Source organism: Felis catus, chromosome D4 (genome assembly GCF_018350175.1).
Source record: "Felis catus isolate Fca126 chromosome D4, F.catus_Fca126_mat1.0, whole genome shotgun sequence".
Classification (NCBI taxonomy): domain Eukaryota; kingdom Metazoa; phylum Chordata; class Mammalia; order Carnivora; family Felidae; genus Felis; species Felis catus.
Genome location: NC_058380.1, coordinates 88,814,434 through 88,835,098, shown reverse-complemented (window position 1 = coordinate 88,835,098; position 20,665 = coordinate 88,814,434). Strand labels below are relative to the sequence as shown.

Genomic DNA, 20,665 nt, shown 5'->3' with positions numbered 1-20,665 from the left:
TGAGGTCGTTCTCCGTCAGGGACCGCTCCTCCCGGGCCTCAGTTTCCCCATTTGTAACCAGGGGACAGCAACTCAAGTCCTCCCTCCTGGCAAGGCTGTGGGGGGTGAGGTGAGGCGGTGGACATGGGAGCTGTGACCCAAGAAAGTGGAGTTTGCGTGGGGGCTGGGCGGGGCGGGTGGGGTATCCCAGGGCCCCCTCCTGTGTGCAGAACCATCACCCCTGCCTCCAGGGCCTTGCTGGGGGGACCGGGAGAGACCGGGTGAGGGTGTCTCCTAGCCTGAAAGGTGCCTTAGGAATTCGTGGAACGAGGTGGGCCAGGTCCCGCGTGCCCTGCTGTCGGCCCCGCTTTGGGGTTTCGTTAAGTCACCCACCCACGCGTACCTGGTAAATGGGTGGGCTGGGATTTGAACCTGGTGCCAGGTGCCCACCTGGGCTTTTGCCTCCGGTCACCTCACCGAGGCTGAGGCCCAGAAATGGATGAGGACAGGGCCTGGGGCGCAGCAGGGGCACGGGTCTCTGTTGAAGCCCCTCTGTCCCTTCCCACCGGAGCCCCCAACCTGAGACCTCCTCGGATGGGGGCCAGGGCAGGGAGGGGGGGGGAACCTGCCGTCATACGAGGAGGGGCCCCCCGTGCTCCACAGCTTCTCTCCGAGAGTCAAGGCCACATGGCTCACCTGCTGAACTCGGTCAGTGACGTACTAGACGCCCTGCAGAGGGACCGGGGGCTGGGCCGGCCCCGCGTCAAGGCTGACCTTCAGAGGGCGCCTGCAAGGGGATTGCGGCCCCGGGGCTGCGCCAGCGGTGAGTGGGGTGCCCAGCTTTGTACCCCCGTGGTCCCGCCCCCACCCCTCTGATAAGGAAACGCTGTTCCTGTTCGCTCAGGACTTTCTGCAGCCAGGCAGCACGGAGCACCCGACCTGCACCCTTCTGTTGAGCCCTCTCCCGGCCCACTGTGCCCATTTTCCAGATGAGGAAGGCAAGGCTCAGAGAGGGTGCTCACTCACCCAAAGGCACGCAGGGAGTAGCAGAGCCAAGGTCTGCCCCCAAGGCTGGTGCCCTGGGGCCCACATGACCCCGCAGGGTAGACTGACAAATCAGGGAGACCCAGGGACGGAGGGGGGTGGGGAGGGGCACGGGTGCCAGGGCACCGGCTTGACTGCATTCCCTGTCGCAGGCTCTCCGCCACGCGACTGCCTGGACGTGCTCCTGAGCGGACAGCAGGAGGATGGCATTTACTCAGTCTTCCCCACACACTACCCTGCCGGCTTCCAGGTCTACTGTGACATGCGCACGGACGGCGGCGGCTGGACGGTGAGTCCCCCGCGCTGCGCGGCTGGCTTCCTCTCGGCCCCGCAGACGCCCAGGCAGGCCGGGGTGACCCAGGGGACTGTGCCCACGAACCTGGCTACTCTGAGCGACCTCTCACCCAGCCTTCTGCCCTTGGCCCAGGCCTGCCTGTGTGCCCTCTGGCCCCCACAAACCTGCCTCGAATCTCACCCGGGAACCCCACACCCCCAGAAACCTGCACAGGACAAGTGGAGGCCATGAACTGAGGCCCCGTCACCTGTCCGTGGAGCCACCTTCTGCTCCCCGATCCTCGAGCCTCTGGGAACACAGTGCTTGCCCCGGGAGTGTCAGGCAAATGGGGGATGGGCTCTGTGATGAAACGGGGTGCCTGTCGCCGATGTGAGTTCAAGGGCGTGTGTAGATGCTGTCTTCTGAGTTACCCGATACGTGATGTGTGTGCCCCCTTTTGGGGGGGGGGGGCACACGGCAGAGAGCAGAGACCCCGATGACTTCCTGCCAAAGAGCTGTCGTGACTTCCGTGACTTTCCTGCACCTTCTGGTTCCTGCCTGGGTGGGAAGTAGGAGCCATGAAAGGTCCCCACGGCCAAGGGAGGGCGGGGAGGGGTGGCCATGGGTGGCCCTGAAATCTCCCCGGAGCTGGGAGAAGGGGGCGGAGCGGCGGGGAGAGGCCCCTGGCTGGATTCTCTCAGTAACACTTGTGGACACGGAAATGTGAACTTCATACATTTTTCCCGTACTCTCCAACTATTATTCACAAGATATTTTAAGATAGTCTTCTTATGCTTTTTAAAAGCCATTTAAACATGTTCCAACCATTCTTGGCTCACAAGTCAGATAAAAACAGGCAGCAGGCAGGCGTTGTCCTGGGGGGCCGTGGTTTGCTGACCCCCCCCCATTCTAGAGCTGGGATAGGAAGTGAGCTTGCTGTCTCTCTCCCACTCCCATCAGTGGCCTTCCAACCCTCTCCTGCAGCTCCGTCTTGGGGGCTGGGCTTCAACAGGGCTGCCACTGGCCATTGGGTGACTTTGTATAAATTAAAAATGCATGTCCTTCCCTTTTGGCACACTGGCACCCTGGGCTTGGCAAGGTGAGTAGATGTGAGCCTTGCTTCTTGGCCAGACGCCCTAGAGCAGTGAACAACCTATACCACTGTCCCTGGACATCTGCATCCACCCCGAAAGCTGCTCAGCGCCCCCGAAGTCGGCCGTGGTTGGGAGGCCCAGGGACCATGAAAGCAGGGCCAGTAAAGCCGACTTTTTAAGGATTCTCGGCCTCACATTTAATTTCAAAAATGGGCAGGTTTTGAGCCCCAACTGCGTGCTGGGGGCTGGGGAAGCACAGAGATGGGGAAGACCCTGCCGCAGTCGTCCCAGACAACTTGGCAACTGCGAGGATTTGGGGGCAAGAAGTGACGGTAAGCAGAGGTAGGGGGGGCTCTGTGCGAGCTTCCTGGCGAAGGGGGCTTTGCTGACAAGCCTTAAGAGGCCGGCAAGAACAGGAAGTGGGAAGGAAAGAGAAGGCATTCCAGGCAGAGGAAGCAACCTGACAAGGGTCTGGGACTCAGGAGGCACGCAGCCTCTCCAGGAAACAGAGTCAACTGGGGGCCGGGGCATGTGATGAGGTGAGACTGGGGCCGATAACCCAGACGGTGGGGTTCGGGCCGGGCACTGGGGAGCTATTGAGGGTGCTGGAAAGAGGAAAGACGGCATAAGAACTGCGCCTCCGGAGCTATAACCCGACTGTGCATCCTTGAGCGGGGCAGGGAGAGTGTAGAGCAGGAGGCGGTTCCCTCATGCCCCGACAAGCCTGTAGCTGAGCCTCTGCCGGAGAGGTCGGCAGCTTGGCGGTTATGCACTTGGACTCCGGCATCCACAGACAGACCCGGGTGTGGCTCTCAGTCCTGCTGTGTGATCTTGGGGAAGGTACTTAAGTTCTCTGAGCCTCGGCATCCTTAGCTGTAAATGGCGATACCCACTAGCCTCACTTAGAGGTCTTAACGGCAAGCAACAGGAGATGGCTGATTCCAGCAGGAAAGGAATGTACCGGAGGGAGGCTGGGAGGCCGGAGAAACCAGCTCAGGGCCAGGCAGCCAGGAACGGAGTCCCCCAGAGCTAGCCAGGCATGACCTGGTAGAAAACACCCTACCCCAGTGCCGCTGGCACGGAGCCCTGGGCACAGCGACACCTGGGCACGGGCACCCCCACCAGGACGGGTCCGGGCCTGGGGTGCAGTCTGCGGTCCCTTTCAAGGAGATCCCCTGTGTCCCTGCCTCTTTGCTTCCCCAGCCGTCGAGCCAGCGGCTGTTCTGACTGGTGGGGCCGGGGCCGCGTGCCGACGACCCTCACCGCAAGGGAGGTTGAGAAAGCCAGCGGCTGGAGCCTTTAGCTGCCATGGTGGGAGCCACCCCTGCCTCCCCCCAAATCTCAGAAGATGGGGAAGGACGCAGGTTGACCGTGTGCGAGGCACTGGCGACCCAATGATGACCGAGCTACGTGTGACCCCGCCTCTTACCGAACTCTTTGCCAAGAGGGCGTCACCATAGTCCAGGGGACAGTCGTGGGGACCCGAAGCAGGGCACGGGGTCAGGCGTTTCCCAGGGGTCCCCAGATGGGCTCCCAGGTCTCTGCCTTTGGCACCTGGGGCCTCAGGGAGAGGCTGGCAGGACGCCTCCGTTTCTCGCCAAGAGGCTTGGTGCCATCTCTGCTGTGCCGATGTCCGGGCAGAGGGGAGCGGGAAGCTTCTCCAGGAAATGCGTGGAGGGACCTGAAGGCGCGGCAGGCTGGACGGGGTCAGTTTTGAAAGGGGTCGGCTCTCCTGAGCTGGTGGCGACAGGGGAGGCCCGAGTGAGGCAGGTGGGCACGGGGGCCAGGCGAGTGCGTTCAAGAGGGCAGAGCCGGTGTGAGAGCAGCTGAGGGTCCCCCCAAAGACCCGGGGACAGACAGACCCACAGACCCCTCTTCAAGCTCCGGAGGAGAGCCCTTACGCCTCCCGGATCCGCGTCTGGGGGCTAAAAGCTCTCTTGTTTTCCTAACTCGGAACATCTGAGTTACGGCGCGTGCCTCTGGGAACCCCCTCGGCAGGCAGAGCAGCATCCATGCGACAGCCGGTGCCCAGAAATCAGAGTTAAGGGTTAGGACGGGCTTAATGAAAGACCAAGGAGGCAGCACAGGCGCTTCCTCTCCGGTGGACGTGACGCCAGTGTCCCGGAAAGTCCATCAGGATTTGGGCCGGGAGGAGGGCGACATCCAGGGCCCGGGCTGCAGGGGCCGTTACAGGGGAGTCGATGAGCAACGCCAGCCACCCGCCCCAGCCCTCCCGCTCAGACACCTGGATCAGGGGCCCCGCAAGAAAGGCCGCTCTCGGCTGAGAAGTGCTCGTGAGCCCGATAAACGTTAATATCCATTTGGACTTCCGTCAAAAGCAATCTTTGCCCAGATACCTCTGGGCATCTGTCAGGATCACCTCCCTGCCACACGGAATCTCTCGGAAACTCAATTGTTGTTTGGGAAGGAGCCGGCGGCCGTCTCTCCGAACCCGGTACAATCCATCGTCATTAGGCTCCGTGTCTAAGCTGCCAGGCCTCAAGTGCGGACACCCGAGAGCTCTCCCTTGGCGGACGGGCACCCGGGGCCGCAGCCACAGCCTGCTTCCTGGAGAGACCAGTCCCGGCAAGCGTGGGGCTCGGCAGCCCCGTCCGCCTAGGGGCCGCTTCACGGATTATACACCGCTGCCCTGCCTGGTACCCCGCCCGCCCGGCCTCATGCGGGTCCGTGGAGCTCACTGTCACACGGTGACTGTCATTTATTCAACCACTGAGCACCAAGCACAGGCCAGAGGATTCAACGGCGAGCTCCTGGCCCGGTGGGGGCTGGGCACAGCAGCTGACTTGTGCGAGGGCCGTAGGGGTGGGGGCCGGGGGCGTGGGGGAGAGCCCCTGACCCAGCCGGGGGCGGCCAAGAGAGGCTTCTGGACGGGGAGGTCCACGTGCTGGGGGATGAGGTGAGAACGGCGTTCCAGGCAGAGCGAAGGTGCGCCCGGTGTTGTGCACGGAGGTGGCAGGGCTCAGTCTGGGTCCGCGGGCGCTCTGCTCTGCTGGCCTCTGGGGCCGGAGGGGCCAGGGATAGAGGGGGGAGGTTTTGTCCCGAGGGTAGATTGGGCTCCTGCCGCCCTCAGGATTTCCCCAGGTGGGGAGTGGCCCAGAGACCTGGGGCCCCGGGCACGGCGAGGGGGGACGCGAGTTCTGTGCGCCCTGAATCGTTACTGCAGAAAGCAGGAACTGCCAGCTGGGAAAGAGGCCACGTGTGGCTCCTGGGGGCGAGGAGGCCACAGAGGCAGGTGGACACATGCCACAAGGCCACCTTTGGGCTGATGCGGCCACTGGCCCTGACTGATGAGCCCAAGCCTTCCCCCCACGCTCATCAAAGCCCATAGTGGCCGGGAGCACATGAGGGCATGCTGATTGTCACGGCTGCTCTTGAACTTGACGCGTGCACCCAGCCCCGCCCCCGCCCCTGCCCCTGAGAAGCAGGAGGGAAGGCGGGAGGGAGGGGCCGCTTCCTGCTGGCCCGTGACTCTGGGCAGGGGGCCCAGCCTGGCCGCCCACCATCCGTGTTCCCTCCGCACCGGTCACACGAGTGACCGCTCGCACCTGTGGCGGTGACGCGTCACCTCACTGAGCCTTACTTTCTCGTCTGCTAGACGAGGCTAATAGAGCGCCGTTCACGGGGGGGAGAGCGGCAGAGTCCTTTGCAGGCCGTGTCCCCGCGAGGGAGGAGCGGGGCGAGCAGGGGTCCGTGCCGAGCCTCGAGGATTCGTTCCCTGTGAACAGAGGAGCCGTGCTCCCTCCTGTAGGATCTTACGGTCCGCGGTGTTTACAGGGGAGGAAGAGTCACCAAAACCGGGGCCGGATGTCCCCATTTGGAAGCTGATGCGTGGGACCAGGCTGGCTGTTTCCAGCTCACCTCCCCCCTGGCCGTGCGAGACTGGGAGGGTCACATCCCCTCTTGGGGCACGCCCCCTTTCTGGTCCGGCCACCAGCGTAGCCCTTGTGTCTTGTGTGGCTTGTGCTTTGCAGGGCCTGGGGAATGGGGTGGCCGTGCCCAGGACGCGGGGTGGGCTTGGGGTGTCCCTGCCTCTCTGCCCTGAGGCACAGCCTTGCCCCACCGGGATCTGCCCGTGGCCGTGCTGTCCCTGGGCCTGATCGCCAGACCCTCCCTCGCCTTTGCATAATTACCAACCGGGGGTCACCGAAATCGGGGCCAGTTCAACCTCTCCTACCGCAGGAACCCGCAATGGGATCGATCCTGCTCTGCGTTCCCACTGGGATTCACCGCGCGGCCGGCTGCTCCCACCGCCGCGAGCTGAGTGGCCCAAACCCCGTTCTGCACGGTGACCACGCTCTCTGCCAGGCGCTTTCCCGTCGTGCGAGGTCAGCGGCTCAGATATGCTGCTAATTGGCTTTGCTGTGCGAGAAAACTCTCCCCTCCCCACCTGAGCTCCCCAGGCAGGGAGGAAAATCCTTCCCTCACTCGGAAGACATCAAAGGAGCCACCACGGACGCAGAGCCCAGCCCGGCAGTGGGATCAGGCTCAGGGAGAGATGAAAAGCTTCCAGAGTCGCTGGAGCCAGGATGCGAGGCGCGCGGCGCCCAGCCCGGGACCCCCGGCTGGGGCGGGGAGGGGGCTGGACAGCAGGTGTGTGGGACCCTCCGGGGGCACTGGCTCCTCCCCACTTGGGCTGAGGCTTCGCTAGTCCTCGTGACAGGCCGCGGCGGCTGGGGGACCTGCTGAGACATCCTCGGGCCGCCGCGTCCCCAGGCCGCAGCCAGGCTCGGCCGCGGCTCCCCGCTGCCCTGCGGGGTCCTTAGGGCCGCACACGCTAGTAAAGGAGCGTGGTGGCTGGCCCCGCGTCCCCTCGAGCCATCTGCCGGGAGAAAGCCTGCCTCCCTCCAGAGCAGTTTGGGTTTGTGAAACTTTCGACGTAAAACGGGGTGCTACACGTGAAGGCTCAGTCTGGTACCTTTCTTTGCGTGTGATAAACAGCAGCTCCCGGCAGCGTTTGCCAGAAGCCGGCAGGCACCGACTGCCAAGCCCGGGAAGCATGGCAGGGCGCCAAGCCCGGGGATACCACTTGCAGTCGAAAACAAGGAGTGGGCCCGCTTCCTTCTGGGCTCGGCAGCCGGTTCGGAAGGAGAGGGAGGCGACGTCGTGCAGACCCAGCACGGGCGCCCAGTTTACGCGGTCGCTCCACTGCGTCTTCGCTGCAACCCTGCAGGGGCCGCTGGTGGGGCCTGGTTGCAGAGGGGGAAACCGAGGCGCGGAAAAGGTCCGTGACTTGTCCGAGGTCACACGGCCGAGATTCGAACTCCGCCCGGCCTCCTGTACCTGTGCCTTGCCAGCAAGCCCAGGGAGCACGCTGGGGGCACTGCCCAGAGGTGCCCCCCCCACCCCCGCGGTCGCCTCTGAAGGGCTGCGTTGCGCGTCCGAGGTCTTTGTTCTTAGAAACAAGAATCCACCTCTGCCACAGCCCCTCCCCGAATCACCTGCTCAGCAGGTCAGGGAGGCTGGAGGACCCCGAAGCCGCCCAACCCACAAGATCCTGCCTGTCACTGATTGGTTTTTTTTCTTTTTAAAAAAATTTTTAACGTTTATTTTCCTTTTGAGAGAGAGGGAGGGGCAGAGAGAGAGGGGGACAGGGGATCTGAAGCGGGCTCTGTGCTGACAGCAGCGAGCCTGATGCGGGGCTCGAACTCGTGAACCGTGGGATCATGACCCGAGCTGAAGTCGATGCTTAACCCGACTGAGCCACCCGGGCGCCCCTATAAAATGATTTCTGCGGCAGCTTCATCAGAGTCTAGGGAAAATCCCAGGTGCTGCCTCCTGGGGACCCTTCTAAAGTGGCAGGGACAGCCCCGCCCCATCTCATAGGGTTTGGACCCATCCAGCTCCCGTCCCTGGGTCTCTCTGACCACCTGCCAAGACCCTGCTCAGTGTGCGGTTCGGCTGATCATCTCCTACTCCGGGAAGCCCTCCTGGAACCCACCCCAGCCTGATCGCCCCAGCCAGCCCGCCCGTGAGCCCAGCCACAGCACGCAGGGCCCGGGGCGGCGAGGCTTTCGTTCCGCAGCACAGAGACGCCAAGACTTAGGTGGGCACGCGGCTGGAGCCCCGGTGGAACTTGGTCTCCTGGATGCCAGCCCAGGGCGCTTCCTGGGGCTGGCCCAGCTTAGCCACGCCGGGTGGGCTCCCGGGCCTGGGGCACCCCCTCCGCTTTGAGGACCCCCCACTCTGCACAGCTCACCACCTTCACCTTCTCCCCTGCCATATGGGAGCGCAAAGCCCCCCCTCCCCGGCTGAGGTGGGGCGGCTGTGGCCGTCCGTGAGGGCAGGGCCGGTGCTGGGGGGACCACGGAGCCAGGCTCGGGCGCCCAGGACAAAGGAGCCCATCTGTCTCCCGGCGGAGACAAACGCGGGACGATCGGCCACTCCGCTCGGCCTCCACCGCCCCAAGGGCAGCGGCTCCTTCCTTTGGAACCGCCCGGTACCATCTGCGGGACCATGTGCGCCCAGCCCTCCCTTGGCAAAGCCCCCCAAGCGGCACTTGGAGGACCCGCCGGGCGGCAGGGACTGGCTTCTGAGAATCCACATCGAGAAAACACGCTCTGTCTGTCTGCCTCCGTGTCACCTGCTGGAGGGGCCGAGCGACGGCGAGCGTCCAGCATCGGTCACTTTGTGGCTGCAACTCAAGGGAGACGCGCCCGGGAGCCGGGCCACTGAAGATTTTAGCCTTGAGGTTACTCTGTTTCCCTACCGTTTTCCCCTTTTGCGGGGGAGCGGGTGGCAATTCACGTCCTACTGGCGGGACAGACGGGCCGGAAGCGGATACGTCCATCTTTTACGCGCTCCCTCTTCGCGTCTTCCCGTCTGGCTGATCCTTGCTCTGTACTCGAAGGCCTCCTGCCTGGTGACAGCCGTCCACCCAGCGTCCCTGAAGTCCAGCTTGCGGCTCAGCCTGGGGCCCCGAGTCCGAGAAAGCGTACTCCTGGGAAGTCTGGAGAGCCAGCGGTCTGGCCTGGCGCGCGCCTGGAACTCGCCGGCCCCCGGCGGCGAGGCCGGGGGGCCGAGTCTGAGATCCTGGCCGGTGCCGTCGCTCAGTGTTTTGAGCCAAGGAGTAAGGACAGCCCGTGGCAGAGGCCGGCAACGTCCAGAGCCGTGCTTCTCAGACTGCGGGCCGTGATCTCTCGGCCGGTGGCGAGATCAATTGAACGGTTTGTGATCGATACTACTTTTTAAATCAAACAGAGTGTAATAGATTAGGACAGGATAGAAAATATTAGCGCCCATCCGTCTTACTAAGGGCAAGTATCATTCCGGGAAGGTTTGGTTTCTGATACAAACGCCTGTGGGTGTGCGCGTCGTCACGTAAACCGCGCCTCCCGGGGTTGTGGCCGTGAAGTCTTTTTTTTTTTTTTTGTAATTTTTTTTTAACGTTTATTTATTTTTGAGACAGGGAGAGACAGAGCATGAACGGGGGAGGGTCAGAGAGAGAGGGAGACACAGAGTCTGAAACAGGCTCCGGGCTCTGAGCTGTCCGCACAGAGCCCGACGCGGGGCTCGAACTCACAGACCGCGAGATCATGACCCGAGCCGAAGTCGGCCGCTTAACCGACCGAGCCACCCAGGCGCCCCAATCGTGGTCATGAAGTCTTAACCGCAGACCCTCCTCGTGGATGTATCTGGGCCCTTCGAGGATCATGATCCATTACGCCTGCGGTTAAAGCGTTCTCATTGGCACACAATTGCTGTGGCTTCTAAGCTGGTGCAGACCCAAACCGTCCGTCGGGGACGTCTGCCACCCTTGTTTGACGGCAGTGTGGTTTCCCCGGGGGCAGGGCGGCCCGTGCTCACCCACCGATGGTGCAGCCGGGCCGAGCCCAGCAGCGCTCCGGCCTGTTACTGGCACCGGGAAAGAGGGGCTGAGAACAGGGTTTGGAGGTCGGCTCTCTGGAGGGAGACAGTTCTGGCCAGTGGCAAATAAGAGTGACGTGGGTGGGTAGGACTTTGGCCCCTGGGTGTCCAGCCTGGCCTTAGGCTGGGGTGTGAGGTGTGGGTCAGACTGCCCACTCCATGCTCACGGCCGCCTGGCTTCTGTCCGCTGTAGGGACGAGGGGGTTGGGGGACAGGATTCGGTAAATAAGCGTGTGCTCAGTGAGGACTCAACCCTGGCACCTGCTGTGGTGGGCGCTCGACGCCAGCTCATCTTGGGCGCCCTGCCCCCCGCTCTTCGATCAGTCCTGCTTCAGGGGAGGGTGGGTGAGGGGCATGGAGGAGGGCACCTGTTGGGATGAGCACCGGGTGTTGTATGGAAACCAATTTGACGATACATTTCATATTGAAAAGATCAGTCCTGCTTCCCGCGTGGGAGGGGGTCCCCTGTGTCCCGCGGCCCTCAGGGAGATGCTCAGTGGAACATCTGAATGGATGAGGGAGGCGTGGGGGTGGGCTGCTGGACGGCCCAGGAAGGACATGCGTAGGGGGCAAGTCTGGAAGGAAGAGCAGGGCATTCCTGGGGCAGGGGCTGCGGAAGAGGGGCAGAGGGAGGCCCGACGGCCAGGCCTGGGTCTCCATGCGGCCATTCTCCTGCAGCGGGCATGCACCGAGCCCCGACCGTGTGCCAGGCCCCGAGCGTCTTCTCCGTGGACCGCCACGGTCCATGGGGGAGGTGCTGCTGTGACCCCCACTTATACAGAAGGAAACTGAGGCTCAGAGAGGTGCAGTAATGGCCCGCGCTCTAGGTGGCGGGGCCCAGGTCCCCACCATCCCGCCCCCCGCCCCCGGCCCCCCGTCTCCCCGGCCCCCGACTCCCTCCTCCCACAGAAACGGGCTCCCCCCCTGCCTTCTGCCTTCTGGAGGCTTCTCAGGGGAGCGTCTGAGCTTCTGCCAGGATTAAGCCTTTCAAAGGGCGCGTGCTCAGGGTCCCAATCCAGCCCGTCGATACCCGCTGCCCACCACCTCTCAGATCTCTCCGAGCCTGATCGAATTTCCTTCCCCAGCCAGTCCCTTCTGAGCATTTCCACCTGTCGGGGCCGGGCCAGGTTTGAGGTAGCGAAGCCACTCCCTGACGTCACGGCTGCCCAAACGCCGTGACTGACGGGTCCCCACGGGCAGGGGCAGAGCAGGAGGCCAAGCTCGCGGCAGATGATGCGCCCGGGCGGTTCCGGGCGACCGAAATCAGGCTGCTTAGTAATGAATCCGGCAGGCTGCTGGTGCCGCAGCCAAATCTCTAACACCTCGCACGCGGTACAGATGGAGGGGGGGGGAGGGGGGCAGAGGGGGAGCGGGTGCTGCCTCGGCAAACAAGCAAGAAAAAGGCTTGTTACACAGAACGAGTTGGAAGGGGGAGGGCGGGAGGGGGCAGCCAGGAACGGGATCGTCAGCGGATCCTGGAAATACTCAAGGCAGCTCCCTGGCCTGGACCAGCGTGGTACTTATTTGAAAGCAATTTAACCGATGGGATTCCTGACTCCCAAATCAAGAAGGTTATTAAAATGGAGAACAGAGGCAGCTCGGCTGCTCATCGGTACCCTAGTCACACTCCCGTGGGCTGTGGACTGCTGTCCCCCCCTCCCTAGTCACACCCCCGTGGGCTGCGGACTGCTGGCCCCAGCCCCCACCCCCCAGGAGCGGCTGGGGCTCTGGTTCCCCAAGCCCCCACGGACCCCCGGGCCCCGGGCTTCTTATTCCCGGGGGGAGGGCATGCGTGGCTCTGGCAGAATCATTTTGCGACACGGAGCTCTGGAGGCTTCGGGGCATGTGTGTGGGTGTTTTCGGTTTTTACCAACTCGAGAATGGATTTTTTGCTCAGTTTCCTCTTGACCCCGGGGAAAGATACTAGGGCCCTTGCGCACGCTTCTTATTTGACCAGTGGGGAAACTGAGGCCCAGGCCGGGGTGGGGCCAGTCCAGGGTCGTCCAGCAAGGCAGCAGAGGTGGGCCCGGAAGCCAGGGTTTTAGCACCCGGGTCTAGCAGGATTCCTTCCTGAGGGGCCATTTTGGGGGTCTGGGGGCATTTGGTCTGTCCCACCTTGTGCCAACATGAAGGCCCCTGAGTCCCTGCTCTGCTCTGGGTCCCGTGCCGGGGGCGGGGAGGGACCGGGAAGCCCGGCCCCTGCCCTCCGCAAGCAGGCAGGTGGAGGGAGTGCCTGGGGCCGGGGACACGTCGGGGTGGGCGTGGGGGGGCCCAGGGGCTGTTGGACCCAGCTCTCCATCCTTTGTAGGTGTTTCAGCGCCGGGAGGACGGCTCCGTGAACTTCTTCCGAGGCTGGGAAGCGTACCGGGACGGCTTCGGCAAGCTCACGGGGGAGCACTGGCTAGGTGAGGGCCGGGACACCTGCCTGCCGAGGGGACGCGCCCTCCCCGGGTGGCGGGACGTCAGGGTCTCCAGGGGCCTCCACACACCCGAGCCAGCTCCCAGGTGTTGCCCGGAAAGGCGTTCCGTGCGTTCAGCGTGTCTGCGGTCGGTGAGCAGGAGGCCAAAGGAAGAAGGGGCGCGGCGAGACGGGGGGTCCCTTGGAGGGGTGTGTGCGTTTCCAGGCAGGACGGCCGGTGGCCATCCTGGATCCAGAGAGCTGGGGGCAGGGGCAGGGCTCGGTTTCGGGTACGGGGAGGGCCAGACCAACCCCCAAACTGCCCTGCCCTCGGGGGTCAGCAAACGCCCGAGGTGTGCTTGGGGCACCAAGGCCATGACTCCCAAAAGAGAGGCCACAGTTCCTGGGGCCCCAGGGCACGGTGCTTGTATCCCATCTTTGGCACACGGCCTGTGCGGAGCAGAGTAAGGGCTCAAAAAGCCCGTGTCCATATTATGTTTAGATACTATTTATCTTTAAATTCACGCAGCATTTAAACATTGGGGTATCTTACACAATGTCATTCGGAAGCATAACATCCATAAAAAAATCACAGGTCTGAGGTCTTATATATATTTGGGAGGGAGTTGGGACTCGAGGTGAGGTTTTCTTTATTATTATCTGAGAAAGAGAGAGAGAGAGAGAACTTGAGTGCGGAGAGAGAGAATCCCAAGCAGGTTCCATGCTCAGTGGGGAGCCCGATGCGGGGCTCGATCCCACAGCCCCTGGGATCGTGACCTGAGCGGAAATCGAGTTGGATGCTCAAGTGACTGAGCCACCCAGGTGCCCCTGCTTTATGTATATATAATTCACTGTTTTAAAGTGCACAGTTCAGGGTTTGTTGTTGTTGTTGCTGTTTTTTGAGAGAGAGAGAGAGAATGCAAGTAAGAGAAGGGCAGAGAGAGAGGGAGACACAGAATCGGAAGCAGCTCCAGGCTCCGAGCTGTCAGCACAGATCCTGACGTGGGGCTCGAACTCGCGAACTGTGAGATCATGACCTGAAACAAAGTCAGATGCTTAACCGACTGAGCCACCCAGGCACCCCCGGGGGGGTTTAATATATTCAGAGTTGTGCAACTCTCCTAATTCCAGAACGTCTTCTCCACCCCAGAAAGCTCAGAGCCCTGTGCCCCCGTTAGCAGTCACCCCCATTTATATTTTCAAAATATATTAAAACCGAGGTGCCTGGCTGGCTTAGTTGGAGGAGCGTGTGACTCTTGATCGCGGGGTCATGAGTTTGAGCCCCACGTTGGGTGTAGAGGCGGCTTAAAGACATAAACTTTAAAAAACAAAATAAACACACGGCACGGGAAAGACACGCCATGTTTGAACGGCCTCACACACCCCAGGGCACACCGGCCCCACTGTGGCCTCCCCAGGCATGGACATCTGGGAACGTCCCCCCTAGCAGGGCTGGGGCAGCCGGGCAGGAGGGAGAGGAGGCGAGAACAAAGGCACGGGGCGTGTGGCTGGGCTCCAGGTGGGCGTCAGGAAGGTCCCAGGCCTGTAGGGTTTGCTTTCAGGGGACCTTCTGGGGGGGGAGGAGAGGGCCAGTCCCAGAGGTGGGACCGGGCACGTGCCCGCTCGCTGTGTGCGCAGAGGCACCCGGCTGGTGATCTACGCTGTCATTTGCCTTATGTCCGTCTCCCGCCTCCATGACCCTGTGATGCATGAGGACAGGACCCTCTCTGTCCTGCCCTGCCCTGTGTCCCTGTTACCAGGAAGGGGCTGGCTGCAGGAGAGGCCAGTGTGGACTTCATCACCACGGTCTCTACTTAGTGCCCAGCCCACCTTATACACTTCAGCCTTGACCCCTCACACCCACCCTCACAGCTGCACTGCTGTCCTCCCCTTTTATGGGTGAGGAAACCGAGGTCCAGAAAGAGTGGGGTGTGTGTGTGTGCGTGTGTGTGTGTGTGTTGGGGCGGAGGACGCCTGGGCAGGATTCACGAGCTTTAAAGTGTACCCTGAACTGAGTGAATGAGAGCAGGGGCGGGATAGGGGCCGGGGGAGAGAAGCTTCTAGGTGGGAGACCCTTCCCCGGTCCCTCGGCCCCGCCCCGTCCCCAGGTGGTTGCGTAAAGACAGGGAGAAGCTGGGGGGGGGGGCTGTTTCCATATCACCACCCACCCCCTTAGAGCAGCGTTGGTGACCCTGCCACTCACGGCATCTTAATTGAAATCTATCAGCAGCCACCGAAGCTTCGGGAGGAAGCATTTAAGCAGGGCCTTGATTAGCTCCTGGCAGACAGGGAGCCCTGAGGAGAATGTCAACGTAGCCCTCCACCGCCCTGGCTGTTCCCTCCCTCTGCTTTGCCACACTCCCCTGTCCCCTTTCATCCAGGGTTTTGTCTTCTCCTATTGAGTTATGGGAGCTCTTTATATATTAAGGTTATTGATTCTTTGTCAGATGCACATGATACACATTTACTTCCAGTCATTTGTCTTTTGGCTGCTTTTTTGTTGCTGTTGTTAAATTATTGCTGATTTCCTAGATGTTTTAAATTTTTATGTAGCCAATTCTTGCCAGTTTTTTCCTTCCTATCCTCTGGGCTTGAGGCCCTGCTTTCCCCTCCCGGTTTTCTAAAAATGTCTCCTATCTTAACAAAAAAAATTTTTTTTCTTTAGTGTTTGTATTAGGTGCGGATCCGTAACCCATCTGGGAGTTTGTTCGGGGTGACGATATGAGGGTTGGAGGTCTGAGTATTTTTCCTCTCTTTTTGTTTTTAATTTTTTTTTTTGACGTTTATTTATTTTTGAGACAGAGAGAGGCAGAGCACGAACGGGGGAGGGTCAGAGAGAGAGGGAGACACAGAATCCTAAACAGGCTCCAGGCTCCGAGCCGTCAGCACAGAGCCCGACGCGAGGCTCGAACTCACCAACCGTGAGATGGTGACCTGAGCCAAAGTCGGACGCTCAACCGGCTGGGCCCCCCAGGCGCCCCTTCCTCTCTCTTTTAACCCCCCAGCCGCCTCTTCCTCCAGCTTTGATGGCGATGGGGGCCCCGATCTCAGCTCACCATCCAGGGGCCCAGCGAGGTGGCGGGGGGCGGGGCAGGGGGGGCGGGAGTGTCCTGGCAGGTCAGGATTTCTGCAGGGGCTGCAGAAACACAGAAAGTGAAGAGAGAGGGAGAGCAAGGGGGTGGAGACGGCAGAGGAACCCCGCAGCCCCCACCCGGCCCCTCCTCCAGGGCACCCTGCCCAGGGGCCCCTCACAGGCGCTGGGATGGCCCGTCCAGCTTAGCCCAGAGGAATGATGGGCCAAATGTGGGCCTTTGGGCACCAGCCACCATTCAGTGATGGGGAAAGGGATTCCCCAGCGTCCCTGCCAGGCTGGTCTCCCTCTTGCCCCGTCCCTGGAGCCGATGATCGGTCTCGGACAAGAACTGAGTAAGGGCAAGGCGTCTGGGCCAGTCTGCCTGGGTTCCACTCCTAGCTCTGCCACTTACCAGCTGGGTGACCTGGGCCCGCACCTTAACCTCTCTGTGCCTCATTTTTCTCACCTGTAAAATAGGGAATATGAAGCCCCTGCCTCGTTGACCATGACAGCAGGAGCAACAGCCACCCGGGTAACGTGTGCAGCGGGCCAGGCGCTGTTCTAAGAGCTGCACAGGGATTCTTTAATTAAATTGGGCTCATTCTAATTCTGCTGGATTCATTAACCCCCGAGAAGTGCTCGGAACGGTGCCCGGCATTCGTAAGTGCCGTCCAGCTGGTGGCTGTTGTCGCCCCTGCCCTTACAGCTTGCGGAACCCTCCCGGCCCTGCATCTCAGCCCCGTGAGGCCCACTCCGCAGGTGTACAAGCCGGGGCCCCGAGAGAGGGACAGCGGCTTGCTCTGAAACTCCAGCCTGGGGGGGGGGGGGGCGGGGAAGCAGAGCAGAGCAGAGAGAGGCAGGGAGACGAGACCCTTCTGTTCTCAGAGCCCGGTCCTGGCCAGGTCCCGGGAGAGGAGGGCGGGCGGGGTCTGCCGCGGCCCCTGCGACGTCACGGCGGCTTCTCCTGTGCCCCCGACCTCGACCGTGGGACCCAGGCTTCCCTCCGGCCTCGCTGGGGGAGGGTCCGCACAGCCTTCTCGCCCCGTTAGCTTGCACACCCCGGCCCCACCGATGGGTTTGGAGCTCAGGAGGGAGAGGCTGATGAAGTGTCACTCGATGCTGATAAGTTGTAATTTTAATTGAACGCCCTCGTAATCAAGAGGTAATCAAAGTGGCAGGGAAGCACCTTGAATGTGAGTGTGTGGGAGGGAGGGAGGGTGCGGGACGATGGGGGTGTGGGGGCAGGTACAGGGCCAGGCCCTGGAGACAGCAGGAGACTCAGCCCTCCCACTTCTCCACTCAGCCTCCAGGGCAGCATTTATTGAGCACCTATGGTGGACGGAGCCCCGCTCACATGCCGGGATTCAGCGTGAACGGGACAGTCCGTTAGTCTCATGGAGCTTCCACGGTGGGGGGCAGGCCTCGGGGGCACAGAATGATACACACCAACCAGGGGGGAGCAGCTGGGTTGGCAGAGGTCCTCGACCCAGACAGGAGGCCAGGCAGCCTTCCCCAGGTGCGGCCTGAAAACGAACAGAGCATAATGTGGGGGAGTAGGGACAAGTGTCCCAGGCAGAGGGAACAGCATGTGCAAAGAGGCCAGGTTCAGGGAGATATATACGAGTCCCAGATCCTTTTGGGCCGGAGCCCTGAGTGGGAGAGAGGATGAGGGGGGTCGCCACCCCCAACCCAGATTTTCCGGGGTCCTTCTGAAACCTACAGTCTTTCTACTGACCTTCCACTCAAACGTTTGGAAAGCAGAGCCCGACTTAAAGCCCGACAGAGAAAACCAAACACGAGAAATGGTCGGTCCTCGGTTTGTTGCCAAACACAGGCTGGCCCGAGCCGCGTGCCCTCGGCTCTCGGGTGGCCCCAGTTCCCTCCCGCGGGGGTCACCTTGTGAGCCCCTCCCCCCACGTCTGCCCTTCCCTCCCCGACTCCAGGGCTCAGGAGGATCCACGCTCTGACCACGCAGGCCGCCTACGAGCTCCACGTGGACCTCGAGGACTTCGAGAACGGCACGGCCTACGCCCGCTACGGGAGCTTTGGCGTGGGCTTGTTTTCTGTGGACCCGGAGGAAGACGGCTACCCGCTCACCGTGGCCGACTACTCGGGCACTGCAGGTGGGACCCCGGGGCGGCAGCGGGGAAAAGGGAGGGCAGGTGTGGGGGGACGCCCACCAGTCTCCCCACTCAGGAGGTCAAAGAAGCCCCAGGCCCAGTGCTTCTGGCCTCCACCTTCCAGTCCCACCTGGCCCCCATCCCGGCAACGCAGAGCACCGGGGCCCGAACCGTTCACCCATTTGGCAGACGGGCAAAGGGACCCTCGAGCCAGGCAGCAGGACACCCGGGGCTTGTGTTCTGCTGGGCCTCTAAAGTGTGGTGGCTGCACTTCTCTGGGCTGGGTTTCTCTTCTGAGGCGGAGGCAGGAGGGCAAGGAGAGGGAGCGCGTGAAGAAGCTGGGAGAAGGGACAGAGACGGCCAGGACCCAGGGACAGCCCGGGGACCCCCAGGGCGGCCCCGTGGGCGCACGCGAGCCGCACAGGCTCCCGGGTGTGGTGGGACAGACGTGCGCGCACAGCGGGGACACACGTGCGCCACCGCGCACGTCCAGGGGAGGCGCCCTGAGGACGCAGCGGCGTGCGTCTGTGTCTGCGCCTGCGCAGGGGACTCCCTCCTGAAGCACAGCGGCATGAGGTTCACCACCAAGGACCGCGACAGTGACCACTCGGAGAACAACTGCGCGGCCTTCTACCGCGGCGCCTGGTGGTACCGCAACTGCCACACGTCCAACCTGAACGGGCAGTACCTGCGGGGCGCGCACGCCTCCTACGCCGACGGCATCGAGTGGTCCTCCTGGACCGGCTGGCAGTACTCGCTCAAGTTCTCCGAGATGAAGATCCGGCCGGTCCGCGAGGACCGCTAGCTGGGCGCTCCCCACCCCGGCCCCCCGCCCCCACCCACCCCCGTGCCCCCTGTGGTCCCCGAGCCCAGCCCCACCCTGCATCTCCCCCCGACGCCCACCTGCCCGCACGTGGCCGGCTTGCTCACGTGTTGGGGGGGGGGGGGTTGTACGTCCCCTTCACGCTGTCCTCACCCCTCAGTTCACCTCTGCTGATGTGGGGGGGGGTGACTCGACACCCCCAAATTCTGCCCGCCCGGACTTCGGCTCCTGGGCTAAGCGTCTTGACTTCCCGTGCTCAGCAGTCGGCCCGGCACCCCGGCAGACCCTCCGCTTCGCCCGTCCAGACACCCGGCGTTATGGGGGCACAGGGCAGGGGCCGGCGGCACCCCAGCAGCCTTTTCAGGAGACGGAGGGAGTGTCTGGTCTTTCTGAGTCAGGTCTGAGGCCAGCCGCCTCTGGCCTCGAAATTTCACTTCCCTGGTGCCTGAGGATCCGGCCTCTCCCCCAAGGACCAGACAAAGGCTGGACAGCCATATGCCAACCCTTCCCCCAGGCCAGGCCGGGGTGCGGCTGCCCGTGGGGACTCCTACCCCGAGGCCAGTTTCCTGGAGCTCCCCCACCCCCACCCCTGTGTTCCTGCAGGCCTGGGAGGTCCTCAGTCCCTTCGGCTGCTGCGCCCAGCCTCCTGCCTTCCTGGGGCGGCGGAGCCCCACCCCACCCTATCCTCTTTCCCGAGGGAGGCTGGGGCAGGTCCTGAATCCTCTGGGCCTGGCCGGTGAGGATCTCTATTTTCTGGGCTGCCGTGGGGAGTGAATGTCCCACCATTCCCAGGGACTCCGGGATCCTAGGGCCCCCTGGCATCAGGCCTGCAGGGGGGAGGGTGGACCAGGAGGGGTTGGGTGGCCGTTAGCCCTTCATCCCCGAGACTGCTGTCTCAAGTGGGGGCGGCTGCCCCCTGCTGGTGACTCTGGGCACTGCCAAGACTCGCTGGGCAAATGGGGGAGACTGAGGCACCACCAGACGCTCGAAACCATCTTTCATTGAATCCTCCCAATGCCCAACATACTATCACTCTACCCCTCTCCCTCCCCCTAAGAACTGGCCAAGATGAGCAGCCCTCAACCTGATATCAACCCGCTGGGACCCCAATGCCTTTGCCCTCAGAACCAAGCACCAGGCTGTTTTTCTACGTTCCTACCTGTGGGGATTTGATGGGGGCAGGGGCGCTTCGAGAGGGCTGGAAGGTCACCCTGGGGGGCTGCCTGGAGGGTGGGCGGGAGGGAGGGGGTGTTTCCTTCCTTCACTGGAAGGCAGATGAAGACAGGCACATAGGGGAGCACGGGCTTTAGCTCTCCCTTCCCCGCCCACCCAAGTTTGCGGTTCAGTAATCACGTGCCACGGACCCGTGTGCAACCTGGCAGGTCCCCTGGAGCTCCACCTGGTCGCAGCCTTCAGCAGAGTTTCGCAGGACATCTGCTGTGGGCCGGGGCCTGCCTGGGCGCTGGGCAACACCGCATCCCTGCCCTGTCGGCCTCGCGGCTTGAAGCGAACATGGCCGTGAAACAGACGGCTGCGGCCCAGGGTGAGCAGGTGCTGGGGAGCAGCCCGGCTGCTGGAGGGGCCGGGGAGCCGTGTGGGGTGGGGGAGATGGGGGGAGGAGGGCTCCCTTTCTCATCCTCTAGAAGAGAGCCAGCCCCCCACCCCACCCCGAGCTGCCAGGACCCGCGGCCACAGTGCAGATTCTGGCTGGGTGGGACCCCAAGTCCTCATCCCAGGGAGCCCCCTTCTCCCCCACCAGCCCCAGGCGAGAGCCGGCTTCTGCCGCCAGCCTTGCAGTGCCAGCCGCCGTTTGGAAAGTGTCGAGCGCTTTCTGATCTGTCATCACACAAACTCCTGGTGAGTGTGATGTTAACGGATTCACAGATGTGCGTGCGCGTCGGGAAGCTCAGGGGCACTCCTGCCAGGGCTTGGCTGCAGAACAGACGTGTGCCGCGGCTCCGGCCTGGTGTGGGGAC

The 20,665-nt window shown here is 62.7% G+C and overlaps 1 protein-coding gene across 2 annotated transcripts in view; it reads left to right on the top strand.

The window, feature by feature from the left end:
• FIBCD1 (fibrinogen C domain containing 1) overlaps positions 1-19,914 on the top strand; it is a 31,722-nt gene extending 11,808 nt beyond the window's left edge. For both annotated transcript variants that reach the window (XM_023242858.2, XM_023242859.2), the window contains 5 exons: positions 643-802; positions 1,176-1,312; positions 12,584-12,680; positions 17,690-17,869; positions 18,412-19,914. In XM_023242858.2, the coding sequence (XP_023098626.1) occupies positions 643-802; positions 1,176-1,312; positions 12,584-12,680; positions 17,690-17,869; positions 18,412-18,671 (834 nt within the window). In that variant the 3' untranslated portion in view covers positions 18,672-19,914. The remainder of the gene's footprint in view (positions 1-642; positions 803-1,175; positions 1,313-12,583; positions 12,681-17,689; positions 17,870-18,411) is intronic.
• The last annotated feature ends 751 nt before the right edge of the window (positions 19,915-20,665 follow it).